The sequence below is a fragment of the Scomber japonicus genome, chromosome 12, assembly GCF_027409825.1.
Source record: "Scomber japonicus isolate fScoJap1 chromosome 12, fScoJap1.pri, whole genome shotgun sequence".
Taxonomy (NCBI): Eukaryota; Metazoa; Chordata; class Actinopteri; order Scombriformes; family Scombridae; genus Scomber; species Scomber japonicus.
The window spans coordinates 24,363,219-24,387,396 of NC_070589.1; the positions used below are offsets into that span (position 1 = coordinate 24,363,219).

General features: G+C 39.6%; 1 protein-coding gene across 1 annotated transcript in view; it reads left to right on the top strand.

Annotated features, from left to right (window-relative positions):
• The first annotated feature begins 2,660 nt into the window (after nt 1–2,660).
• The window catches only part of zfyve9a (zinc finger, FYVE domain containing 9a), a 33,265-nt gene continuing 11,747 nt past the window's right edge, over nt 2,661–24,178 (top strand). The window contains exons 1-7 of the mRNA XM_053330172.1: nt 2,661–2,796; nt 15,136–15,241; nt 16,438–16,545; nt 18,007–19,451; nt 20,876–20,975; nt 22,056–22,232; nt 22,334–22,497. Of these exons, the coding sequence (XP_053186147.1) occupies nt 16,476–16,545; nt 18,007–19,451; nt 20,876–20,975; nt 22,056–22,232; nt 22,334–22,497 (1,956 nt within the window). The 5' untranslated portion in view covers nt 2,661–2,796; nt 15,136–15,241; nt 16,438–16,475. The remainder of the gene's footprint in view (nt 2,797–15,135; nt 15,242–16,437; nt 16,546–18,006; nt 19,452–20,875; nt 20,976–22,055; nt 22,233–22,333; nt 22,498–24,178) is intronic.

A 24,178-nucleotide genomic window follows, 5' to 3' on the forward strand; every position in this document is an offset into this window, starting at 1 on the left:
AAGATATAACAAAATACTCTGATTTATAAAAGTGTGTCTGATATGGTTTTTCCAATATGAAAAAGTTCAATTATCTCATTAAAATCTTTAAAATGACATCCAGAATCTATGGATATACAAATATACGTCATTTCAAAGGTTTAACAGCTGGATATAAAAAAGGTTTCCTACTTCACTGAAAAGTCAGCTCTCAGTATTTGTGAACTAGAGGCTTCAAGTTTCCATATAACACTTGTGTAAGTTGAATATTGGACCAGGATTGGCTCTATGGTCGTTGTGATGTCACAAATCAGGCAAATAAATCCACCCCTTAACATTTGATTTGTAATAAGCACAGAGAAACTTTTCTCACTTTCAGCAGATTGATGTGAAAACAGCCTTTAATGTCAAACTCTGCACATACACCATTCTGCACAGTGAAGCACAAACATCTGACTCAAGGAACAAGAATACAAACATTTTTAAGTGGAGGTGGAGTAAGCCTATATAAGTGTCATCCTAAATATGGATGTAGTCACTGTGATGTCACTGTCATTACTTTTGGAGCCAGAGGTGGTTGGAAATAAACTTAGTGCTTGCTTCTAGTTTCTTTAGGCATATCAAAATCTATGGTTAACTGTGTTAATACCAATACTTTGACAAACAGGCCTAAAAATATTAAAACAAAATGTACTCAACAGAAAAACTAAACATCCGACTCCTAAGAGGGACTTTTAATAAAACTGAAAGCTGAACAAGCCTTTTTTTAGGCCACAGAAATGTTAAAATTAGCATTGATGAACTGAGAACATGCTCCAATAGCTACGGCTATGCTTCACAAGGTAGTCACACCCGAAAGCGTACCCTGCTTTATCATCTATTTTACTTTAAATGGAACCATTATTTACCCAATTAAAATCACGCTGTATTGAAGAAGATTTGAAACTAGCGATTGAGACCATAAACTCATGAGGAAACTCTTTACTGAGGTAATAAATTAAGTGAAGTAGGGCCATTTTCTCATAGACTTCCACACAATCTGACTTCTTTTTGTGGAGTCTTCCTCTGAGGACCATTAGAAAGAAAGCAGGTTTAAAGCACTTTCACATTGGCTTCACTTTTCAGACCAGGAGCTACCAGCAACACTAACTGTGAGTAAACATGTATTATCAGTCAAATTTATTCAAAGTATCAAAATTACTCATAAAGCAGCAGAATTATATATCTTATTGCATTATTAGAAGATGCATCACTGCTACTAGCTACTATGACTATTAACTGATCACATGTTTGTACTTAATGTCTGAATCTGCAAGTTAACTATTAACTAAAGCTGTCACATAAATGTAGTGGAGTAAAAATGTAAAGTAGTATCAACTTTCAATTATAATTGCTGACATCTAGTGGGGATGAATGTTGTATTTCGCATTTTTCAGATGATATTTAAATAGATTTACTTTAAGCCGTTTCTTCAACTGAATGTTTGCGTTTCACTGTGAAGAATGATGCCTGTGCAGAGCTTGACACTTGAAGGCTATTTTAACATTAATCTGCTGAAAGTGGAAAGTTTCTCTGCACTCACTGAAAGCCTGATGCCTCAAAGCATGATTTATGCCATCACGACCGGTTTGGAGCCAATCTTGGTCCAATATTCAGTTTATACAAGTGTGATGTTGAAGCCTCAAGTGAACAAATACTGAGAATGGACTTTACAGTGAATAAACACATTGTCCCCAGCAGTTAAACTAAGTGAAATACATTTGCATATTTATATATTTTGAAATGTTTAATGAGGGAGAAGGAGAAGATGCAACTTTATGGATTTAATGAGATGATTTAACTTTTTTTGGCAGAAAAACCACATCAGCCACAGGGGCGGAGATAGCGGTGGCTTTTGGGCTTTTGCAGCCCCTAATGTTTTCTCAAAAGTCCCATATCTGTTTATACAAATCTGGTTAAAGTACATTTTTCTGAACAGTGACTTCAACCAGCTACTGACTGATTTTGAGTGAGTTTATAACAATTATGATTAAGAGTGAAACTTCTGAAAACATTCCAGTTAAGATAGTGTTACTGAGTGAAATGTTAAATAAAAAATGATTTTATTATGTTTTTGTTTTCCTTTTGATTGAATGCCTTATTTATTCTCTTATTTCTATGTGTATTCTATTTGTAAATAGTTAATAAGAACCAAGATAAATCATTACCATTACCACTAATGTTTGCAGTAGTCATACAATGCCATAAAATCAAAGTCTGCACAAATGAACCATCAACAAATAAAACTAGATTTTTAAACTTTTATTGAGGGAGAAAGAGGAGATTTTAATGAGATAATTTCACTTTTGTTGTTGTTGTTAAGAAAAACCACATCAGACATACTTTATTATTCAAAGTAGAGTATTTTATACACATCTGAAAACATGTCTGTAGAGGATATGTTTAAGTATTTTAATGCTCTTTATTCATCAGTAAAGGTTTGCGTTGAAACACATAACCGGACGTCACATGCTTGTCCTCCTGGTAGCTTGACGCTCCTCCTCATCTTTCCCAGTATTGAACCATCAGGGGAGGAGGAGGAGGAGGGGGAGGGATCCATGAGTGCTGTTGTCGCCCAACTACGACAAGCCTGACTACGAGCTGTACTTTCCGAGCTGCGCTGTTTGAGTCAGGCAGCAGAGTGGAGGGGGTCCTAACACCACACGGGGATAAATATATATACATACACTCAATAATAGCACCCAAAGGAGATTAGAGTATGACGGACACTGACGGAGGGGCTCCGCGGGGCCGCGCGTAAAGATGAGGATTCCTCCGGTGAGTAACTGACTCTGTTTTTATGACATTTCACAGGTCTGTTGTGGCTCTTACTAACGTTTCACCGCCATTGACCCACGAAGTCAGATGTGTGTGTATGTGTGCGTGTGTGTGTGTAGGTGTTACGGTATTTTAGGGTTTGTTTGAAGGTGGTCGTCAATTAAATTACACAACACGTTAACACAGCCTTGTTATATATATAATACGAGCTGTAGCTAAACACTGAAGCATAGCCAGCAGCAGCAGTAACAGCAGTAAGTAAGGGAGGGAGGAAGGTTAAAAACACGTTGAGGGAATTGGTTTGAATAATAATAAAGATGACTGCATTTTTTAAAATAGCGTCTCAAAACCGTTTAAAACTGGTCGTTAGCCTGTGGAAGCCAACCGACTCTCAGTAACGGTCACTCGGCGCACGACTGCCGGTGTTATGTGGAATTCTGTCCCCCTGTCGATACATGTTCCCTCTCTCACAGTGACGGTCACTCGGCTCACGGCTACCGGTGTTATGTCGAAGAATGTTCCCCTGTCAAAATGTGTTCCTTCTTCTCCAGTATAACCCCAACACCAGTCGTCTTCTGGGGAGGGGGGGTACTTAACCTTAACCTCAACCCCCAACCAGCTAACCATAACCTAACTCCAAATAGAAACACATTTTATTAAAAGGAGGGGAACATTAGTCGAGGGAGTAACAGACTTCGACATAACACCCGCTTTAACCATTGAGGCTAATAAACCAGCTACCTCATCCCACTGCTGCAGCCTGCAGCCTGCTGCTTCTTCACGGTTATTATTCGCCCTCTAAAAATCACACATTCTCACCATATTGTTCAAGCCACTTATTATTTTGTTCAAACTTACTTGTGGCCTTATTTAAGCGTTAAATTTCAGCTAGCAACTCTTTAGCTAACACAACTGTACACAAGTTTTTAGTGCAAACAAATCTCAACTGTGCAGGGTTTTTTTGCTGCAGGTTTAAGGTTTAAGGTTTAAGTCACCTCCTGCTTTAATAACACAGAGCAGTTCCCCATATGTTTACCCAGTCTACCTGTGAATAATATTTACCATCTGAGGCTGTGTTTGGCCTGTAGGCAGCAGGCACAGCCACAGGGTTGCATAATCCAAGCTAATGGTCATCTATCTACCTCATCATTTTATTAGTGTTTTTTTTTCTTCCTTTTTTTGTTGTTGCTTTGCTGGGCCTCAGTTGAAGCTCTGGAAGATGTATTTTTAAAGAAGTGGGGCCCATCCCATCCCCAGTGCCACCTTGAATAGTCATCACCAGTGAGAGAAATTGAATTTGTCATGAAGAGAAAGCCAGATCAGATAATATCAAAGTGTGCCCCCCCTCCACCCCTCCAACACACAGACACAAATCAGTGTAACATTCACATTACAGGCACGGTTTAAGCTGTGAATACCCATAATTGTCATGTCTGGTCCTGTTTGGCATCTGCCCCTCAGCCTCATCGCTCTGATTATCACATGTTGGATGTGAAATACATACATGAGGACATTCGATGAGGGTTTTTTTAACTACAGCCGTGAGAAGATGATATCCCAGTGCATCTTCAAGTGGTATTAAATCCCAGGGGGGTTGATTGAGTAGACTGATCCAACAGGCTCTCGTGTGTGCGCGCAGACTTCCCAGATGTAGGTTACTGTATGCTTTCAGAAAGTATTACAAGTCTCTCCCTGATGGCAGCCCAGCAGCCTGTCTCCTTTTTTTTTTTTGCTGTTTTTTTGTCTTGTGGTAGTTAAATGTAGATCAAAACATGAGGGAGAAAGGAAGCTCATAATAGCTTTTGACACTTGCTGTGAAGCAGAGCAGCTCTTTGTAACAAGAGGACAGCTACTGTCTCTTACATTTTTTTTATAACTTTCTTCTACAAACCTTCAACGGTTTCACTATTTCAACATGTCATCAAAGAGATTATCTCTTTAAATTTTTTTTGGAGGAAGTGTGACCTCTGGGGAGGATATAAACCTGTGGCTTGTTATTCTTTTATGAGTTTTTTTTTTTTGCTTTTATTTCTTTTAATCTCAAGCAGCGCCTGCAGGCAATGACAGAAATTAAACTTGCTTGTGGAGGTAAAACGGCTCCCAGTGCGCTCCCAGTCAGGGCGTTGATACGTTACGTAATTGTGTGTCATTCAGTCATGCGATCATGTTGTTAGAAAGTGATGTCAGTCCATTCTTAAAGGGAGGAAGTGATTATTTGAGGTTTCCTGTGTTCACCCTGAGTAGACGGCGTCTGGAGCACAGCGGTGTCTAGTATGGATCTTGGAGCGCTGTTTATCAGGATGTGAGCCTGCAGCCCGTGGAAGTTTATAGCAGAGGAGGAGGGAAACCTGATCCAGAGCTCTGATTTCTTTAAAGAAATATTTAAGAGGGGTACTTTTAATCCCAAACTATCCATGAATGAAGCTTTAAGTAGTTAGCTATTAGCTTTGAACTCATCCTTTATAATTATAGTACTTTATGTGCTGGATTATGCTTTACTTATATGATGGTTTTATTATTATTATTTTGAGGCTGTGCTGCATATTATCCTGTTTGTCCTGCACTAGTAACTTCACCAAGACAAGTTTCTAATAATGTTTGTTGTAATAGTGTAATTGGTGTAGAAAATTCAGGACCAATATGCATACATTTAAGAAAAAAGAATTAAGAATAATCTTAATTTACAAGTCAAAAATGATTTGAATTATACTATTAAAGTATTTTTAGAAAAACTAGATCCAAAACATGTTGCATAAAGGTGCAATTTTCAGCATGATGCTCACTTGCTGACTCCAGTGACACCCGAGTGTTGTGAAACGAGGAGCGCACAGTGATGTCTGCCCAAATATCCTCCCTTATGTATCAACTCAGCCAATAGCGGCCCTCTTGAGGTTATGCGTCAGCGCTGCATCACACCATTCATCATGCTTTAATGCACAGCTTGTCATGATTAATCCTCTGAAAGCTTCCTCCTCATCCTTCAATCTTACATATGCTTCAATATCTTTTTGAAGCCTGCGAGTAAAATGAGCTTATGATAAGACGCATTTATCCAAATTATAACAGTGTGTTGTCTGAAGGCTATTTTAGTGTAGTACATAGAAATACTATATATGTTTAAAGTAGTGTGGATTTTCAAAGTTATGTAGTGTTTTGAGTATGGAAGCTCATTCCTAGTCAACTCAAAGGACACTTACTAGCTTTTTGACAAACACATCACATGGTCTTCACGTGTTATGATACTGGAGCTAGTTTACATATGCTGATAAAGACTGTTCAATGTGGTTCAATGCTCCAAAAATGCATGTAGTAATCATAGTTATTGTTGTTATTTATATGTAGTGTTGGTTAAATGTACACTTACTTGCTTTTTTGACTGAGTTATCAAATCTATCACATGATCTTCACCTGGGTCAGTTTATGGCGACTGTTATTATGAATTTTATTATGTATTATGCATTTATAAAGACTGTTAGATGTGATCAAATGCTGGTTTAGATAATTTAGTCATTTATATGTAGTGTTTGTTAATGAACAAAATTGATTTTAAATAGTTTTTTCAGAGCATAAAATACATGTATTTATCTACAAAATTGAAAATCTTCCTTTTAAATTTTGAGGCAGGAAAGCTTTCGGAGACACTGGGACACTTAATAAGCCATTGTAATAATTCTTTCCAAATATATTTAGTTTTTTTATGTGAAACAGGAAGAATTACTGCAAGGTCAATTAAACACGTTGAGGAAGGCTGTGGATGACTTGAGCCATGTTGTGGTTTATATCATCATCATCATATATTTCCAAAACATCTTTCTCCCTCTTCGGAAAGCGTTTGGTCTCCACCCTCCCAGACATGAGCTGGTGACTCGTAACGGGGTTCGGACGCCTCTGGAGTTCTCATTAATACTTGAGGAGCCGAGACCAGAAAGTCTGAACGCTTAAGGAAGGCATTTATTCTTAATTTGAAGAAGAAAGTCAACCTCAGAGTTTAGATTGTAAAACAGCTTTAAATATACTTGCCCCAGATAAGTGTTTTTCATAATGGGTGTTTTAGAGTTGTTATGGCAACGAAAAGCACAGGTGTAATTCATTTAAAAGTGGCTTTGTGAGGCCCTTTTGTAAGCCGTGCCAGTAAACCAGCATGGACCACTAAGACCATGATCCTGGACATAATGCTTTTAGATTTGCATGGAAGCATTTCTAATAGTTTTAATTACACCTGTTTGATTTTCTTGCTGTGAAGTCAAAATGTTCACATGGAGAAAAAACCCCAACTATACTCAGGAGAACATAATGAGTCTCGTCTAGAACATTTTCGTAAACTACGCTTAATGTTTTCTGTGCCGTTTGCTCGTAGTTCCCCGTGTTCCCCGAGGGATTTAACAAATAGTTTTAACTCAATAAACGTGTCGTAGATTTCTCATTTCAGCGAATGAATGTCAGCTGTGCTTGAGGATTCTTATTGTTCGCTTAATTAACACCTGAAACTATGAGGCATATAAGGGAAAGTTTCAGTTAAGGCCCGCCCACACCAAGAACCAGAACTATAACGATAACTATAAATATATAGTTTTAAATATCGTTCTTGGGTTAGGGTTACTTAACTACAGTGGATGGTGGAGTCCACACAGCAACTATAATGACAATGACAGTGGTGAACGATAGGGCTGGGCAATAAATCCATATTATATCGATATCGTGATATTTTATAGCTATCGTCTCAGTTTTTGAATATCGTTATATCGTCATATGGAATAAGTGTTGTCTTTCCCTGCTTTTAAAGGCTGCATTACAGTACAAATGTAACTTTCTGAGCTTAAAAGACTCTTCCTTTTACAGTAAACCTTCAAACCTGTAAATATCAATTTAATTTTGAAAACTGACTGATGACTTAATTTATTTGAATGCAGCTTTGCTCCTCTCTCACCACGAACTGAGGCGCTTTTACAACATGTGGGTTGCAACACACTGAATCAGCACCCGCCTGTGAACCCATCTGGTTTTTCTTTCTTTGTACAAAGTACAGCAGCAACAGCTCGTCAATAATCAATTTTCGTTAGCTGCCGACACAGCTTCGTAAGTGTGGACGCTCACATCATTGTCGTCATAGTTATCGTTGTTAGTGTGGACCAAAACCAAACTAAGCAGTGTCAGTAGTGATGTTAGACTTGAAACAATTAGAGGATATACAGCTGCAAACAAGTTATATTAAAAAAAAACATTTCTACGGCAAAGCAGCCTGTAACTGATATAAGACGGATCATTTTCTACCCTGAGCTGTACGTCTTGGTAAACAGTCGAACAATACTGAGCTGTAAAAGTTGCTGTGTTGAAATATGCAAATAAAAAAATACGGACAGGGACGTTTCAGGGGGGTTTAACCCTCCCTACAGCCTCATTCAGACGCTGAGTCTTTCAGTGAAAACACAGAAAGAGGAACCAAATTTTGACCCTGGGAAAGTTCAGTGGTGGAAATGTTGCAAGCAGTAATAAAGAAGATGATGATAATAATAATCCAGTGAAGTTTGTTTTAGTCATGAGTTTCATTTCAGTTCATTTATGTATTTTAAATCCAGATTTGTTTATAATAAAGAAAGAAAAGAAGAAATCATTTTAAAAACATTCAAAATGAAGCTAAATCTAAAATATTGTAGATAAATATGGATAACAGCCAAAAGAAATGTCAAATAATCCCGATGATTGAGGGATTTCCACCTGACTGCTGAGGAAGTGAACGCAGCTCCACACAGGAAACAACAACAGGAAGCGGTCTCGTTCTGACAGCAGGGACTTTAATGAAGTGCCTTAGTGAGTCCGAGCCTCCTCGCTGTTTATGTCCTTGTCTTGTTTAATTTCGCCGGCATGTCAGGCCGCCCGGTCAGGCGTGGTTCATCGTGTTAGTAGTCCGTTAGGCCATTTCATTATTAACATGTCTGGTTTACACTGACTGCAGGCTGGAGCATGACGACTGGAGTGAGCGGAGGTCAACCGAGTTCAAAGTTTCTGTTTTTCTTTCTCAATTTGAATGTTACAGATCATCCTTATAGATATAGAAACATTTATTTTATTAGCACAGAAAAGTGTAGATAATCAGAAAATGAAATGATGAGTATAAGTAAACGGGTGAGATTTCCCTATTTATTCTCTCAGTGGCGACTTTGATGAAATCAGTCTTTAAAGTTCAACAAACTGTGTCGATGGAGCCGAAACAGTTAATTGATTATTTTATTTGTTGATCCAGAGAAAATAATTGATTGATTAACAGTTAATTGTTTAAGTAATTTATGAATTCATAGTTACCAAACTGTTTTTTTATAGCAATGTAAGCTGAGTGTCTTCAGTTTTGGTCATCAACTTGAACCCTGAGTAAATGTAAATGCATTTTTTCTTTTTACTATTTTTTTTCATTCTTCATTTAAAAATGTGTCGATTGAGAAAGTGATTTGCTGATTAATTGATAATAGAAATGATTAATAGAGAGTTTTTAAATATTCCAGTCCAGTTAGTTTATAAAATTAATTACAACTTTGATAATAACTGCACCAAACATGCATAGCAGAGTTTTGAGCTAAATGCTAACATATAACAACCGAAACAACGCCCCCCATCAAACGATACCTGCAGTCGATCCTTTTAGCACCCAGAGCTACAAGGCTACAAAATTTTACTTTTTATTTGGAACTGCTCACAGCCAATCAACACAAGCGTTCTTCGATTTAATGCGACGACGTGTGATTGGCCCTTTGCCACCGATCAGAGCGGACACGAGTATTAATAATTTGAAAACTTTAAAAATGCATTTGTGTAAAAATTTAGATATGGAGGAGTGGTGACATTTTATGCAATTTAATGCTTCTATTCACATGATGGGTATCAAATGAAGTATCAGTATCACTTTAAGGGTACTTGGATTGGTACTGGTATCGTAGTTTTTTAAACGCTACTCAGCCCTCGTGATAGCATGCTATCATGAAGCACAGCTGAGCCCGATGGTAATGTTGTTGGTGTTGCAGCTCTCGGGCTGGTGTCCAGATTATTGGACAATCCCAAATTTGGATGTAGAGATGTCACTGGAGGACAAGCTGAGGGATCACCGAGGCTCGTACAGTTCATGTTAAGGGGATCCAAACATCTGTATAAAAATTTCCTGGCAGTCTGTCTGATTAGTTGTTGAGACATTTCAGTCTGGACCAACCAAACATCACCGCTAAAAATAAACTTTTCATGGTTACAAGTTCAAATGAAGACATTGTAGTGGCTACTTGTCCTTAACTTGACATTTTTTTTTATATATATATGAATAAGAACAAATAAACTCACCTAAGGAATGAATCTTACATAGAGGGAAACATGCCTGCTGGTCCTTTACCTGCCCCAAGCTGCCCAGTACCTTCAAAATAAGTCACTAACCAGTACTCACATTAACTAAAATAATACTAATATTATAATCACACTAATTATGCTACATTCTTCAAAACAAACAGCAACAAAAAAATACATAAATTAACATTTAATTATTAAATCTAGCAAGAAAAACAAATAGCTCCAACACACATAATAAACATAACAAATGGACTCTTTTCTCTATTTTGCTGCTTTAGACTTTTAAACATTAGTCTGTAAAATAGTTAAATTTCTAATAAATGGGAGTATTTGTCAGTTTTGTTTGATGCAGCGACGTCTGTTACCATAATTACATTATCGACTTATCGTACAATACGTGGACATGACCTTGATCATTTTTGCTGACCTCGATGTCGCCCATTGTGTTTACATGCAGAGAGAGGTGTGTAGAGAGAGGGGGTTAACCTAGCGTGGCCAGGCTCACTTAAGGTGGACTGTTTCCCTTTGTCATTTTTATTATGCACTTCCATACACAAGAAAACAAAATATTTAAATTAAAAAGTCCGGTATAGACCTGCTCTATGTGTAAAGTGCCTTGAGATGACTTTTATTGGGATTTGGTGCCATATAGATAAAGATTGATTGATTGATTGAATATTATTGACCTTTTTTAAAAGATGAGAAAAAATTTAAATGATAAAAAATATCAATCTAAAATGAATAGGCCTGACTAAAAGCCATGATTTAAAGTAATTTTAAAAGAAATTCTCATTGTACTAAACTAAGAGTGGAGAAACGTCCGGCTGCTGAGTCTCTCCTGAGTTTTGCTGCTGCAGTGGTCGTAAATCTGTGTTTGTTTCTTTTTTTAAGACAGAAAAGAACTCATGTTTATATGAACTAGGGCCCGACTGGATTTTACTGGGTTTTAGGGGCCGATACTGATATTAGGGAGCTGGCCGATACTGTTACATGTACAGAATATTCACACAAACACACATTTTCTTTTGCATCGTATTAAAGTTGATTTAAGGAAATGGATCAACTATAGATAAAATGCTTTCTACATAACTTTCGGACTTACGGATATACCTGTGATAGGTCAATATCAGCCGATAATTTGAACTATTTAACTCATAAAATCCCCTTCTTTTTTTTTTTCTCGCCCCAACATTTAAAAATGGCTCCTGACCAACTCTTCTGGCACCTCCCAAATAGGCAAGTATGAGATTTTGGTCTTAAAATGACAATAATATAATTTATTGCAATTCTGGGGCCAGTATATCGTCCAATAAAAGTAGTCATGGTGACAGGCCGAGACGCAGCTTTAGTGCATTTTTTATAGTGAGTCATTTAGTGTTAAAGGCCCAGCAGCACGGCCACACAGGTGATTTCATGTATTCTGGCTCATGTTCAGGTGGAAGTCCGACAGAGTCGTGCTGCAGATACATCAGATCATCAAACTTTATGAACCAATGGGAGCGAGGAAGGTTCAGTTTCTCCTGAACGCTAACAGGATAGTTAGAGAGACACAAGCTGTACACACCCGACCCGTACCGTCCGAGGGAGAGGCAGCGGTAATAAAAACACGGGTGTGTGTGTGTGTGTGTGTGGATTATACTGTAGGTGTGTCGTACCTTTCATTTTCTTGTTCTACTTCACTCCACGTGTAATTGTTTGCTCCTCCAGCAGTTTTTGATGACTCATTAGTTGAAGGTGAGAGAGTCAGGAGTAGCTTGTTTTTACACATTTTCTGAAGATTGTCGAGGTCGCTGTAGGATTATTTTTCTCTCCACAGCTGAGGGTTAGGGTTAGGCTGACTCTCTCTCTCTCTCTCTCATGCACATATGTCTCTTTTAAAGCGTCTTCCTAAGTTTACACGTCTAAAAATACGACTCCTTCACGCACTTTGACTAAAGATGCATTATTCAGCTCCTCTGCAGAGTAATTAAATCTTAATCAGGGACTGGCTCCTGTCCTCATGTAGGTGTGTGTGTGTGTGTGTGTGTGTGTGTGTGTGTTGTGTATGTGTGCGTTTGTGTTTGTGTTTATGTGTGCACTATGTCCTCTTCAGGCTCACACATTGGGGGTGACAGGATTTAAGAAGTCTTGTTGAATATAGAGTGAAACCTGAACTGAGGTCGGTGTTGTTCGTCATGAAAAGGTTCAACTTTGGTGTTTGGATGTTTCTCCCAGTCTGTGACGGGGTCAGCTGATGTGAAGCTAATTTACTATTTATCCAAACTGGATCATCTCGAGCACTTTGTTGCCAGCAGATTTTTTTAAAATGCCTGCGTTCAGTTTTCAGTGGTACAAGAAAAACAAGGGTGTTACTGTTGTTATTGTTCAAATCTAAATGCACACATACCTGGCTTAAATTCCTGCATGGTTACGATCTGTGTAATCTAATAAAGTATTAAAACACCTAAAAATAAAACTCATTAACCCTCACATACAGTTCATATTCTGATTCATAATTAGTCTCTACATCCATTCATATTCATAAATTCCCCATCAGTCATTAATAAATGTTTGGTTAGTAATTAATGAAGCTGTCAGAGAGCAAACTGAGTGTATTCTGTTTATTTATGGGGGGAAAAGGACATTCACAATCACTATTTTATGATTAGATAACATTTTAAATAGAATATGAAGAATTTGAAGTAATATTTGTACATTTGCATGTACCACAAGGTTTTATTTCCATTTTTGTAAACTGTAGTTGACATTAGGTAAGGTGTTTAAAATTAGCCAAATTTGACCCTGAACAATATGTGTAAGGGTTAAAGGTCAATGCTGTGATTATTATGAGTTGAGCCAATACTACTACTTTGGTCAACTGGACCAAAACGGTCAAATACAGAAAGCTGGCATCAAATGTTTGATCACGTTGTTCCTCATTTAATTAAAATCTTGACAATATTTGAATATTATTACTTTGGCTTTTGTCAAATAAAGAGAAATAAAGAGGAGAAACAGTTCAGAAATTTTGTTGTCTATACCAAAAGTCAGGTACAATATAGTGCCACCAAGTATTGCTACATTTCACATGATACCCAGCGCTAATTATAGGACTTAATTCATATCATAAAGTATCATTATCTGACTCATTTAGCTAAAAATACATGTTATTATCAGACTGGTGTCATTGAATAGTGTTTTAATGTTCGGCAACTCAAGTGGTTAGCCTCAAACATCTTATTTCTTCTTTCTTTTTATAAATCTGAATTAAATAGCAAGATAAAGTGTATTTCTTTAAGATTTCACCAAATTTGTGAAACTAATACAATTACTTCTTTAAACTGAGATCGACTGACGTGTTTTGTTGGATGTCTGCACACAAACACATGCACACAGAGGTTTAATGAGTTAGTTTTAGGTTGAATCAGTGTTATTACCTGCACCTACACAGCTGAGAAAAAAAGGGCCATCGTATGAAATTCTTATTAAAGCGTTATTTGTTTTACTGAGTGAAGAGACGGCTCAGCGTGAGTTGTGCTTAAACTGACTCATCATATCCCATCTGGACTGTGCTTGCCTAAAGGTTTGTTATGTGCTCTAATTAAAGCTTTGTTGCTTTGTTCCTCTCTCACTGCTGGATTATTAATTTTGTGGATTTTTTGAATTGTCAGTGCTTCTTCTTTTCCTTATTTAAATAGCAGAGCTCTCCTTCAGACGTGCTCCCGATGTGGCTCCGACCCCGTGATGCGCTGTACATGTGTAGCTTCTTCCCTCCTCCGGTGCTGTCCCCCCCCCCCTGTCCTCGTGTCGTCGTTGTCGTCGTCTCTCTGTGCTTTGTGCTGACATCCCGCCCCGGCTTGCATCTTAAACTAAGCGGAAAATGTGTTGACTCTGCTCCTTTTTCTCCAAGGCCTTTTGCTCTGCGGAATATTTGGTCTCTGGTGTAATCCCTCGGTCGCTCTCGTCCTTATGAGAATGACCCTGAAGTTCAGCCTGGCTGTTACTCACTCGCAGCATCTCCACACACACACACACTCACATTCACATTCACACTCACACACACACACACACACGTACGTCATGTCACATCCCCGCTCCAAGGTCTCCTCATCAGCAAGGACAGCCTGGGCAGGTTTACTGTGCAGTAATTCAGGCTTTAGCTGTTTTCCATTCATGACTCTTGATTGCCTCGTCGACCTCGGACGGCTAATGGCTCGCCGTGTACGATAATGTACGACGCGCGCTGCCGAGCACACGTAAGACAGAAGCTGGGCTGTTTCATCAGCAGCTGAAGCGTCTCAGACTGATCTAAAATGTTCTGATTCATCGTCAGCCTGCCGCGTGGGAACGTCGATGTCGAATTGTTACATGTTTTTATTTGAACTGTGATTCATATTCTTGAAAATATCAAGATTACACAAAGATTAGTTTGATTTTGGATGATCTCACCTCGTGTTTTAAAGGTAGATTAAAAATAAATAAATAAATAAAAGAAAGAAACAGCCATGACTTAAATTTCTAATTTTACCCATTTATTTTAGCGACTTTTCATTTATTATATTTTATTAATCTTTTATTATCTTTTATTTTATTTGGGTGTTTTGATTTTTCACTTTTTGATCCGACCTCTGGTATTTCCTCATTGCAGATTCATGAGAGTTATGATAGCGTTTCCTCACTTCCCGTTTTTATTTTATTTATATTTGATTTATGTTACACTACTATGTCTAAAAAGTGCTTTACAAATAAAGTCTGATTGATTGATTGGAAGTTGGACTTACAATAGAGACGAACATTTCAGCCTTCAAAACTAACAACCATCAGTGTGTCCAGAAAAAAAGATCACTTTGAGATAATAAGTCCAACTTTTACTCTCCTATAATCTTCATATTTTGTATCTAATCATGTTGGGAGTTCCGTGTTTTTGCTCATCGTATCATCTAGTAGTAAAACCAGCAGTCAAAACAACAACATGCTTCATCACTTCACAGGTTGAAAGCAGCTCTTTACTGAATGGTGTTTCCCCTCCCCGTCTAGGTGTGGGCGCTGGGCGCTTGCCAGACTGGGTGAAGTGAGAACGGAGAGGGAAACCTGCTGAGAGAAAAAACACCGCCTGGGACTGCTGAGGAGGACCTCTGTGCAGGTGAGCACTGACGGAGGGAGGAGAGATATTTCGTGGTTTAAATGTACGCATGTTGTTCTACAGAAATGATCGACAATTAAAGTAAAGTTATTCAAAACTGTCCTCATGACGAAGGTGATTTTTACCTGGAATTTTTAGTTTTTATGCTTCACATGGAACAAACTCCCAGATGACTGCAGGTCCACTCAGTTCTTTTAAATCAAGGCTAAAGACTCCAAATTTATATCCTGTCTTGATGCATTTTATGTTTTATGTAAAGCACTTTCAATTGCCTTGTTGTTGAAATGTGCTCTGCAAGTAAATTTGCCTTGCCTAGATTACTTAAAGCGTGAACAGCGTGTGAAGCTCCTGTGATAAGAATTAGCAAATTATTGCATAATTATTATAACTCTTAGTAGTCGTAGTTTCATGTTAAGTCAGAGGCAGCCAAGTCCAACACCTGTCCGTGTAAGCACAAAGAGAATATGAGAAACTATCTACTGTCAAGGCAAACTAAAATCATGCTTAAACCCATCGCATACAGCTACATTTGGATTTAATATTTGCTCAGTGAATAGAGAGATTATCGTAGTCCTGATGGCTAAATCTCCAACGTCAAAAACAGAGAGTATAAAAACACAATCAAAAATACATCAAACGCTAAAACTGAATAGTACACAAAATGACGTCCTTTACTTTATAGTTAAATATTATAAGAATCTGCTTTGAGAAACTAAGAAAAGGAAAACCACAGTTCTCACAGAATATGGCTGAACTAGTAAACCACATAATCCTAAGAATTACACAGGTGGGTACATAATCTTTAAAGTGTTGCTCTCAGCAAAATCTGAGACGACAGTATCTCATTTTTTTGTGTAAAGGGAGGTTTTGTGCATGCTTGGCATAAGAGGAACATAAAGCACTTTGTTATTGCATTGAGTTTTTTTTGGACCATCATCGCTCTACTTGCCTTTTTATTATCACTGTGACACCAGAATGGTCACAAAAGAGAGGACAGCTTGAGCGGGAGATGAGAAATAAGAGCAAAAGATAGTCAAGAGGGGATGTTTCTGCTTAAAGAAGTCATATTAAAGTGGAAGAGAGGAGAAATATATGAAAAAAAGGAGATATGATTGAGGCCACGAGGGCACATCTGCATACAGTATGGAAATGTGAGCGGAGTTGTTATTGAGGACACATTTTTCGTCTGCTTCTAGGTTCACACGGCCGTCGGCAGGGTGGAGCTTCCTGACCCATGGAGAATTACTTCCAGGCAGAGGCCTTCAACCTGGACAAGGTGCTGGACGAGTTTGAGCAGAACGAAGGTGAGCTACAGGGCGAAGGACGGGCGCTGTGATGAATGTGGAGAGGAGACGGGGACGAGCAGTGTGAGTCAGTGCATCAAAAAGGAGGATGGGATGAGACAGATCCCAGGATTGAAGCTCCAGACGAGCTGCGGTTAAGATTCCATTATGTAACCCATGAGTAAACCATCAAGGTGTCAGACGACGTGAACCACCGCCCGATGAGTCTGAGTAACATTTATAGGTGGTGACTGAGGGTGGGCACTGGGCAGACAGGAAAACAAGGGACTAATTGGATTATCTGTTTCCCTCTTGGCTCGTGTGAGACTGTGTAATTGCTGCAAGACAAGAGCGTTGTCTTTTTTTTCTTCCACACTTAATGCTCACAACAAGTAAGGAGATTGTATTAGAGCCTTTCTGAAGCGGTGGTTCCGCTGTATTTATGGTAATTGTAAAAGTAAACTGAAGCTGTTCATCTGCACAGACTCCCAGCTCCCCATTATGAGCACTCAGCTTTATTTCAGAGGAACAACAACCGCTCTTTTTCTGGATTTATCGCCGATGACCCCAGAAAAATGCTGATTCACAAACACGAACACACACAAACACACACACATACACACAATGTATTTTAATGGTTGCTGTGAGCTCAGTGTGTATTTTGGCTGTGAGTGATTATCTGTGTGTCCTCTGCCAGAGATCCAGCTTGGCAGATTAACTGTGTGTTGTGTGTTGGTGTGTTAGTGCATTTGTGTGTGTGTGTGTGCTTGTGTTTGTGTGAGCTTGAACCTGGTACAGCACATAGTAAAATAGCTTAGCATGAATTCCAGTGGAGGGCGGAGAGGGGTTACACAGTCGCTGCTGACATGGCTACACCGTGTGAGACAGCCAGTTTGAATAAATATAAGAACTTCTGCTCATTTTACACAGCGTTCATATGTCGGCCTGACTGATGGCTCCCAGGGGTGATGGAGACGTTTGGCCCACTTTCTCAGAATTTCCCAGTCCATCCACACACTAATTTCCTATTCCATGCCAACCTCATTTCTCAATTTGTCCCCTGGTTTGTTCCTGCCATTTTTAGCTCTTTCGATCACTCGGGAGTGTGCATCTTTGTATTAGTTCTCTGTGGCAGTTCATTTGTGGCTTCCTGTCTCTTTATTGAAGGTTCATGATCGCTTTCCTGGTCGCCGTTTCCTCTTATTTTTGTGTTTCATGTCATGAATGTGACAAGAAATCTGCAAGCTATTCAAAAACAGAGGGACAATGCCACTATTGGATCAGCTGATGTTGTTTCAGGACTGTTTTTTAGACAAATGTCCGTCTAATACTTTTTTAATTTTTTAATTTTTTATTAACATTCACGATACAAGTCCAAATATTACAATAAATGAATACTGAAAAATAAATAACAAAACAAGACAAAATAAATCTGCAAATTATCATCTAATTCTCAGTTTTCCTCTTTTCTTTCTCCGCCAGATGAGACGGACACCCCTATTCTCTCAGATGCCAAGTGGACCCAGATCCTGGCCCCGCCGGCCCACCTGCTCTCTCTGAACCCTGCCCTGGCCCACGCAGACCTCAGCCCCCGGGAGAGTCCGCTGCCCTTCAAGACCCTCCCCGACTCCACATCCAGCGCCACCCCGGGGGCCGACCCTAAAAGAAATCCCGGCACGGAAACTCCATCCTGGGTCGAGGAGAGGCCGGCAGACGTCCACAGCCCACCGCTCCCCCAACCGAACATCGGCAAACTGGTGGGCACAGACAACCTTTCGCCGCCGCCCGAGACGGCCTGTAGCGCTGTGGAGAACGGCTGCCCTGCCAGCCCACAACTCGACGGGCTCAGCGAGGAGATAAATTCTTCTCCAGACAACCAGCCCACCGCCTCTGACCAGGAGGCTAAACCTCATCAGGAGGAGAGAGCTGCACCAGGAGGGGGAGGAGGCTCTGCCGTCAGTCACACTCACTTTACCTTTGAGGTAGGATTAGGACAGGAAGAAGCGCCGTCTGAGAAGATTCATCCAAATGTGGAACCGGTAACACAAAACGGGGAAGGTGTCAAAGAAAGTGTTAGTACAGCTGTTTTACAAGAAAGACAACCTGCAAACTCAAAGGAGGAGCAGGGAGAAAGTCTGCTGAATGGAGGGAGAGACGTTCAGGCTGTTTGTGAGGTGGAGGAGAACGGTGTGTCTCCTGACGGGGTGCGAGAGGAGGAGAAGGAGACGAGATGTGGTCCAGAGGGACAGACAGACCAGCTGCTTAGGATAATAAGCCTTCCTAATGGTTTGGAGCAGGAGAGTGGGAACCATTCCATGCTTAAGGAGACTGAGGAGGAGTACGAGGAGGAGGAGGGGGGATTTACTCCCTCTCCTGTCCCCTCCAAAGAGGACTCTGTAACTGAGGAGAAAGAAATGGAGGAGAGCAAGCAGGAGAGCGGTGATGGAGGAGCAGTGGGGTCAGGTAGCACTCAACCAAAACTCAACAACAATCGGCTGCAGCCGGTCAGCGTTCCCTACGGAGGGGCGCGACCAAAGCAGCCGGTCGCCCTCAAGCTGCAGATCCCACAGCCGCTGTCGGGCCAAGTACAGAATCAGCTTGGCCCGTCCGCCGTTAGCAAGAACAAGAACCTTGAGAACCAGTGTCGGAGAGGCACGCCGTCCGAAACGACGGTCAGTGTGACTGATCAGACTGCAGCTGGGGTGAACGGAGACAGTGTTGTCCACTCTCCTTCCCTGATGCCCTCAGAGAGCCCAGACAATGACCTCCAGGCGGGTCAGCAAGGTGCTTTGAGCAGGAAGCCTGCCAGCTCCCTCGGAGAGGTCGCGCCTGTGTGGGTGCCCGACTCACAAGCTCCTGTTTGTATGAAGTGTGATGTCAAGTTCACCTTTACCAAGAGGAGACACCACTGCAGGGCCTGCGGAAAAGTCAGTGGCTAATCTAAGAACACAAATAAGTACAAGACAGTCATTAGTGCAATGTGCCGCCGTGCTTTTCTGGGACAAGTTAGTAAAGTCAATTTAGAGTGTTTTTAAAAAAAAGTAGACTGTGCCATCAGAGAAACATTTCCAGTATAACCGCATTAATAATCATGAGTTTCTACAGTCTACATCAACAGTAAAGTTTAGTTTAGGTTTTCAGAATCAGAAACTCTATTCTAACAAATGTTAAACAATCGTTAAGGTAGAAATCCATCAAAAAAAGAGGCTGTGATGCAACTTCTACCCCTACAGTACTCTCCTTACAGACCGATTGATCAGAAGATTTAACATAATAACATCTGTTACTTTGATGTTATGTTATGAGTGATGCCTGCTGTCACTCTCAACATGTTCACACTTCTCCTTTGCGGTGTAACTAAGGACATTCTGGGAACTGAAGTCAGCTTGTCAAGGCAGGTTTTTAGAAAGTTTGGTACACTCAGACTTTGCTTAAATAATGCCATTGAAATGTATTAAAAACCACATTCTGGCAACCGTTTAATATTGTACTAGTTAGAATGAGGGGGAAAAGGGAGTGGCATCAGTGTTTCAGTTGAGGAGTGCTAGTTCGAATTTTCAGTGTAGTTCATTTAGAGCATAATTAACAAAATGTACTAATGACACCTTTTTAAAGACAAAACAAGATAAATAATGGGTAAGTGTGAGGGCCAAAAATTATGATTTGTGTGCAAGAACAACAGATAAGAAATACAGTGCAAGTTAATATCCCATCACTTCATCATCACTGTTCCTATTGTCTTTGTAGATAAACCCTCTGTGTGTGTTTGTGTGTAAGAAGCTTTTTAGCATTATGGCCACCAACACGTGCAGCGGGGTGTCGGCACGCTGCTTTAAAGCCAAGTCGTGGTCGCTGACACTGCACTGGAAAACTGCCGGACTGCTACTTAATTTCCCATGGTGGTAAACAAACAACACTCTGCCACTGGAGCAGGGAGGAGCTGGCACTGCAGTAATACTGACACCAGCACTGGGGCCGCAAACAATAGACGCAGCGGGATCCTCAGTGCATCCACCACACTGGTAGATCCACAAAAGCCAGCTCATGATGATGCTGTGAGGCTCCGAAATTAAAAGGATCCGCTGCCCTGTTAGTGGATAATGATGTATAATGAGCTGCTAATCCATTGAAAATAAAGTGCGCTGTAGTCAGCTGCAAGCTCCGGATAAGTACAGGAAATCAATATCCATAAAATGCTGCATTTGCTGCAACTTATTTTCAATTCTTCACTCTTTTAGTATCTGCACAGTGGGGAAAAACATGATTTGTATTGCAGTTTTGACCCTTTGTAGGAATGTGGTATAAATTATGTTTCTTTGTGTGTGTGTGTGTGTGTGTTTCTCTCTTAAAGGTCTTCTGTGCGACATGCTGCAGTCTGAAGTGCCGGCTCATGTACATGGACAGGAAAGAGGCTCGGGTCTGCATCACCTGTCATTCTGCTCTGACAAGTGGTGAGCACCTTTATCCAAAGTTAATTATTAACAGCTTTATATTTATGTAGCAAATGATATACTGTATGTTTAAATGCAGCTAAAGGGACTGCTCCATTAAAAATGAATCAAAAAAATAACTGAATTATTACAATCGAATGGAAGAGAAACGGAAGAAAAATAAATCGAATTGGTCGAAAAACATTTAAAAGATTCACATGGAAGTATTTGTATTTATTTGATCTACTCAACCTCTTGAGATTGAGTCTAATTAAAAGGTTAATATACAAAAATGGTGGTATTGGAAATGATCCACTGTAGAAATACACCTTTTTATCACTGTAGACACTGTAGCAAAAGCACAGGTGTAATTAATGACATTAATCATGACTCCCATTTCATACAGGTGAAATATTGTGTTTGTTATGAACTGAAACGGCTCATTTGGGCCACTTATTGAAACAGAACCTGATAATGAAATTAGTAACACCTCTAAATTTCTTACTGTGACAGGTTAAAGTGTCTGCAGTGAAAAATATTTACAGTATATGGACTTATTATTATTATTATTATTATTATTATTATTAGTAGTAGTAGTAGTATTGTACAGTATCAGCCTTAAAACAGTAATAGACCTGTGAAAATGACCCTTATTTGTTTTGGTCTATTGAATCATTTTATTGCAGATATTGGGCATTTTTGTAACTCATCTTCAACATTAACATTACTTTACTTGTTTAATGTGCTGCACAACAGTTAAAGCTAACAGATGTTTGCTGATAGATGCTCATCAGCTGTGTGTAAAGATTGAACACATGATCTTGACGTCAGGGGAAGAACTCTCTGATCTGTATGGAGTATCTTTAGATATCACACACTAGGCTTTTTGAGGCCGATCACCGATTAGTGAGTTTAAACAAATCGTTCACCGATCCGATCACGTGAGGGAGCAATATGTGTATTTAAATAACTTGTTAATTTACTGTTTACTGAGTATAAACAAAAGTATTCTTAAGCATTTTTGCCAATGTTTAACAATCAAGCACAAAGCACTCAGACTTACATATACACACTTTAATCTTTTATTTTTATCTCTGTCAGCTCAATCATGGGAGTCACAGGTAACTGGAAGCAACCAGAGTCCAAACCCCAACAACCCAGCAGAGTACTGCTCCACCATCCCCCCTCTGCAGCAGGCTCAGGCCTCTGGGGTGCTCAGCTCTCCCCCTCCCACTGTCATGGTGCCCGTGGGAGTCCTGAAACAGCCTGGCAACGAGGGTACGACCTTTATGGGGAATAAAAATACAGTTTTACATTGTGTTCCCATCACATTAAGTGTGACACAGAGATAAAAATATTGTGTGTTTGTCACCTTTTAGGGTCCCTCACACGGGAGCAGAGGAGAGTCTGGTTTGCTGATGGCGTCCTACCGAATGGAGACACAGCAGAGTCCCCCAAACCTCTGACGTCCAGCCCCGCCCCCTCGCAGTCACTGGCCATCTCCACATATTCGAACAAAACCTCCAGTTCAGAGTCCTCGGAGGTAGGCTTGGCACGAGAAGCATTCAGCCACATATAATGCTATTACGACTGCTTGTATGGTCATATTAGCTTCTCCATAGTTAGCTGAGGAGAGATAAAGAGCTCCTTCTGTGGGATTGTTGGTGGTTTACCAGCTGGGTCATGAACTGCAGTAAACAAGCAGTAAACAAAAGTTCAAAGGCTTAGTCAGAATTAGCTTCCCCAGTAGACTGAAGTGCTTAAAGCTGGAATGTACTGTATTTGGTGCACGGTAAGCTAACATAAGTGACTAATGAGTCAAGTTTGCCTCAAAACAAATAAAGAGAACAGCGGGTTGAGTTTTCTGTCGTGCTGCTCGACTCGCTGGGCTCGAATGCCAACTGTCAGGATGATTCACAGCCCGCTTAACGGAGTAATTGTCGAAGCTTTTTTAAATGGCTTCGACTCAGAAGGTCTGCTGATGCGACACAAACACAACCTGAGTATAAAATCAGACTTCTCACATGACACAAGACACCGTGACTCGACACACTGGCACAAACTCAGTAATGCATGAATTTACTGCCAAAGTTTCTGCTCAAGTGAAGACGACGGAAAAGTGGACTCCTCTCTTCTGTGCTTCTTATAATGTATCAAATAAAAGTGAATTAGGTTGGAGAAGGCAGATAGGGTTATTGAAAGGACACTCAATCAATTTTTACATGTGAAAATAAATGTAGTAATCATGGAAAGACGTCCTCATCTCAGCAAAACAGCTGCATGATTGAATGATGTGGTCTTTGTCTCTGGAGGAGCGTCATCGAGTGACCTTACAAGACTAATCTCAGCTTTGAGAATAATACTTTATAAACACAAAGCTGAACTCAGTTTGAGTAATGTGAACATTTATCACAGATATCTCCACCTCAGCACTATCGATTTTGACCTTTTTGGAAATTAATCCGTTTAAGTACATCAGTTCTAGGAATAACATATTTTTTTCCTATTACTATAATTTATCAAACAGGTAGATTTTTTTTTTTTTAAGTTCAGAAATGCTTTTCTTCCTTGCTGGCAGAAGTTTTTCAACGGTCATTAATCCTGAACCGAACTGTAAATATTATATCCATTACTATATTTATTATTAACTGTTCAAACAGTGGATGTGTAATGCTGCCTATTCCAAAAAAAAAGAAAAAAGTTTAGTTTATTATTACTTACTTATTTTGAGTTAAAATGTACACAAAAAATGATAGATAATGATAGTTAATATACAGTGGAGGGAGAGGCAGAAAACCCAAATTGACTTATGATCTTTATTGTCATTGCAAGTATACAGTGAAACTTGATTTGAGCAGTTCAATTGCAGCATTTAAAATAAATAAATAAATAAAAAAACATAATTAAAAACCATAGATAGATGAAACAAATATAGAATTAACACATCAAACAATAAAAACCCCCCCCAAAAAACTACATACATGAGCTGTAGCACCCCAAAGTGGACATTTGTCTGTGATTATAAACAATGTCATATACTTACTGGTATTATACCAGTCACACCTGATCTCAGCCACAGACTTCCTCTGGGATGCTACGCTCTATTATTACATCTACAGTGCCAGTCAAAAGTTTGGACACACTGTCTCATTGATGTGAATGAGAAAGTGTGTCCAAACTTTTGACTGGTACTTTATGTTTATAACCCACGTCTAATAACTCAC